This window comes from Uranotaenia lowii, chromosome 3 (genome assembly GCF_029784155.1).
Source record: "Uranotaenia lowii strain MFRU-FL chromosome 3, ASM2978415v1, whole genome shotgun sequence".
Classification (NCBI taxonomy): Eukaryota; Metazoa; Arthropoda; class Insecta; order Diptera; family Culicidae; genus Uranotaenia; species Uranotaenia lowii.
The window spans coordinates 214187857-214192317 of NC_073693.1; the positions used below are offsets into that span (position 1 = coordinate 214187857).

Genomic DNA, 4461 nt, shown 5'->3' on the forward strand with positions numbered 1-4461 from the left:
TCATCGCTTTGTCCTGATTTTTGTCAAAACCACCTGGCACCCCTGAAGCTTTGAGAGAGTCGGTGACTAGACTATATGCCCTACGATTTTGCATTCATGTTACCTGAATCAATTTCCTAAGACTTTTTTGTTCGTTTTTTAAACTTCCAAAACAAATTCCGCTGTGAGTCTTTTAATATTTTTTTTTTCAAATGGAAAACAGTTTTGCTTATTTTTTTGAAAATCCTCGATACTTTTTTTCAAGAAACTAAAAATTGTCTACCAGAGGGTTAAAAGTCATTAGCATCCGCAAAAAATGACAGCTATTGTTCGCGACGAGTGTCCGTCTGAACTGAAAGCCGATCACGCAGAGAGGAAGCAACCTGTCACAGGAGGTCATATTTCAGTTGACGCGAGACAACAGAGAGCAAGACGCGTTAGTCGCGACAAAAAAAAAAAAAAAAAAAACAAAAGAAAAACAAGACAAAACATATCATCATATTCATCAATCTAAGCATACAAAGTGAGTGTCCGCATTCGACATAACTGAACATTTCAATTTCAATTGTTTTCGCTCGATTCCTACCGAAAAGGCTCTCTTCATTCCTACTAGAAACATCGATCCAAATCGGTCGATTGGTTCCAAATAAAAAAAAAACTTGACTCTAAAAAGACACACCTTACAGCTATACCTCGGTCTGCTCGTCGTTGTTGCTGGTGCAGGAATTGGTGGCAAAGTTGCAGCCCCACTTCCGGGAACTATCGCAAACCCGCTTCAGGATCGACTTCTTCTGGATGCAGAGGCTGTTCAGCTCGTCCGACGGGTATCGCTCGAACTCGACGATGAAACCGTTGGCCACGGCCACGGCCGCCGCGTGGTTCGGGGTCAAATACTTGCAGGAACTGTTGCTCCTCGAGAGGCCGGCGGCTGCGATGCGCACCTTGTGGGATTTGTGGTGATGGTGCGGGCTTCCATCGACGAGCGATGGCGCTCCACCGTCCATTCCGTTGGTGGCGGCATTGTGGAAACTGATATTGGCGTTGTAGTTGTTGTTATTGTTGAGTTGGGTATTACAACTGGTCAGCTTCTGAAGCCGCTCGTTTGTCTTCTTGTCGATTCCGAGAAGTCGTTTCACGGATCGGCGCACCCGCTTGTTGCGATAGGCAAAAATGAACGGTGAACTCAGGTTCGCAATAACAACGGTAAAAATGGCGAGCAAGGCTTGGTCCGACACCAGGAACAGATCCACGTGACCCTGCATGAGTACCAGAATCCCGTACGGAAGGTACGAGACCAGAAACATAATTATCACTAGTATACTGATTCGAGCGGCACGTGACTCCTCACGATACTTGAAGAGCGAGGAAGCGTTAGATAATCGGTGCCGGATCGATGTCATGTAGCTCAATGCCTTCGGAGGCACATGGACTGCCGGCAGGGACAGGATGTGATGGTTGCCAATGTGGTCGAACTCGGCCGATTCTAACTGCTGGAAATTTGGGGTGGAGTGAACCTGCCGCAGTCCGGGTCGCAGTTCCTGATTTTGTTCACTAAAGCTAACAAGCCGTCCTGCGCTGTGATTGCGACGGATTTTTCCAGACGTTTCGCTGAGACCGAAATCGTCTGCCGCCCCATTGGGCGATAGCAGTATGTTGTGATTTCGATCCGGCTTCAGTGATGTTTTTAATTTGCCAACCGGAGTGGACAGTGGCGAAACGCTGATGTTATTTTCTATTTGTACTATGGCCGATTTCTCCTCCGAGAGGCCACGGGGCAGGTGAACCGGAGTAGGGGTCGGCGTTGGGGACTGTTGTAACAGTGGTTTTAAGCAGGAATCTTTGATTTTAATACTATTATTACAGTGTTGAATACTGTTCACAGTGATGGTTTCGTCCTCGTAATGAATCTGTTTATCGATTTTCATTGTCAGACCGTCGCAAACATCCCGGTCGGCTAGCTGGCGCTGTTGTTCGGCTTGTTTTTCTGCCTGCTTCACAGCTGCCAAATTCAGTGCACTCTGCAGCAATGGCGAAGACCCGTTTTGTCGCATCCGCTGGCCACTCTCACGCGCCTCACTGAATATACGCCAGTACATGGCACATACGAGCGCAAATGGTAGCAGTATCACAATCACAAAGTATGTGTAGGAGAAAATCGTGTTGTACAAATCCTCCGAAATGTTGAGATGATTTATTAGTACATTATCCCGGTAGCTGGCCGAGAAATTTTTACCCAAATGACTAGCTTCAAGGGCTGCCGCTGCTTCCGCACTCGTCAGTCGGTTGTTGAACAGCGTTATATTCTTCTGGTCCCCACGAAATCCGGACGCTATCCCGAAGGCAATGCCCAGGATCCAGGTACCGGCTATAAATGCCCATGATTTAAGATCAGAAATCCGCGAGTGGTACCGCAACGGGTCGGTTATCGCGCACCAAGTATCTCCCACCACTAGTAGCACAGAAAGAGCACCAAGGGCAACGACCAAGTCGAGCCCCCAACATCTAATCTTCGTAAGCGTCAGCTTCGAATCGATTACATCTTCTCGGCTAGGTTTAATTTGTAGCACATCTTCAATATTTACATTACTTCTTATCAATATACTATCACATTCGATGGTGGTAAGGTTCGAGCATCTAACTATCCTATCGGTTTTATTTACACTGTTGTGCTCACTGCCGGCTGCCCCCGTTCCTGTTGTATTCCGCAGGATGGCCAACGGAAGGAGTCCAGCCCCCCGGCCGGCTCCATTGCCGGAGGTCGTTGCATTGGCCTCGGCCAACACCAAGACAGGCGACGGCGTCGACCAAGACGCTGCCGCTGAAACCGTCGTCGTTTTCGATGTAAATGCATTCAAAAGCAGCGATGGGCCCAAAATTATACAGCATACCAAGTTCACAATCAGCAAGTTAATCACAAATCGATTGGCCGTCGTCCGGAGACTTGGGGTGACCCAGAAAGCCCCCAACGCTAGGATATTCACACCGATCGAACTGAGCAGCAATCCCCCGACCAGACAGTCGACGGCTAACATTGTGCTACACGAGTTTCACTATTCGTCGTCGCTGACCAGCTGGATTTCGACATTTTTTGTATACATTCGCCGCTATCGGAAAAGTTTCGCTTCTTTTTAGACTAACTATTCGCCTCAGCTGTCACACCACATGGCCGTCTTCTGCCCGCAAGTGGGCCCGATTTTTCATTGTTTGGATTCAACCGCGTCAATCTTCGGCACAGCTGGTTAAACACCGTGAAGCGAAAAATTTGCAAACTTTTATTTTCTTTTGAAACTTTTTTTTTGTCGATCTTCAATGCTTCTTCCCAAAACAAAAACCTCAGACAGTTCCACCTTCACCCCGCCGAATACCGATCGCACACACGCGTTTTGCTTTGATTGATTTCGACACTAGGCTTTCCACGGGTGATGGTTTATTCTTCCGTTTGGACCATAAATCTTTTGGGGTAGGTACTCTATATGTAACGACAATCTTCACACACGCTCACGCGGACACATACAGATCGATTTGACAAAGCACTGCTTTCGAGAAAACACTTGCTCTTCGCGTGGCAGTCTTCGGATGAATGAAGCAATGGTTCCGCAACGGCACTTTGCTAACCCACCAAACAACCAACGACTGTGAAACAGACTGACCGACTGACTTTAACCGACGAGACGAACGAGCAACCGACGACGTCTGGATGCAGGCAGTTTTTTTTTCCTTCTCTTCTACACACATTCAGTTTGCTGCCCCCCAATAAAGTGCCCCAACCTCAACAAAAGTCGACTTTAGTCGACATAACGAATTCGCGTTCTTCCGCGTGCTCCACCGAGTGCCGTGCGTCGTTTTTTCGTAAGATTTCCGTCGAAAGCCGAAGACGCCCGTTCGGGTTGTGTTTTTGTGTTCTTTTTTGCACCGCACTCACTGTTTACATTCTCATGCACTTATCCATTTATCGTACACAAGCACTTTGGAGCTCGGGCTCAGCCCCCAGGTTGCGTACTCCCTGTTTGTGTACACAACAACAATTCAGTTCGGTGCGGCTTTGTATCCAGCGGAATTCTAGAGCACGACGACGACGGCAACAACGCCGACGTCGATGGAGCCGAACCGGCACGGCAGTCAGTCAGTCAGTCAGCCACCCAGCCAGACAATCACAATCCATGCTCCCCTTCAGTGTTGTTTTGAATATCGACTTCACCGGATGGCCGATGACTTTTGTCTCTCGCGCTAATCCCCCGGTTGGATTTGGATACTTGCTTCCTCGACTCGAATGATTGACGTAAATTTTACACTCTCATCATGCGGACGCTTTAAAATTGTTTATGCTTTCTCTACATCACCTAGTCGTACTGGGGAACGGCAGCGTTGGACGAATGATAGACGTTTATTTCCACCGATCGTTGCCGTTCGTTAGCTCCTCGACAAATTTGGTATCTCCTTGCAGTTTGGCGTTTTTGTCCGTTCATCGCTTTCAATTAAAGT

General features: G+C 47.9%; 1 protein-coding gene across 1 annotated transcript; it reads right to left on the reverse strand.

Moving 5' to 3' along the window:
* Positions 1-433: 433 nt before the first annotated feature.
* On the reverse strand, positions 434-3541 carry LOC129756482 (uncharacterized). The gene has a single exon (XM_055753382.1). The coding sequence runs from the start codon at positions 3009-3011 to the stop codon at positions 666-668; it is 2346 nt and encodes a 781-aa protein (XP_055609357.1). The 5' UTR covers positions 3012-3541; the 3' UTR covers positions 434-665.
* Positions 3542-4461: the final 920 nt, after the last annotated feature.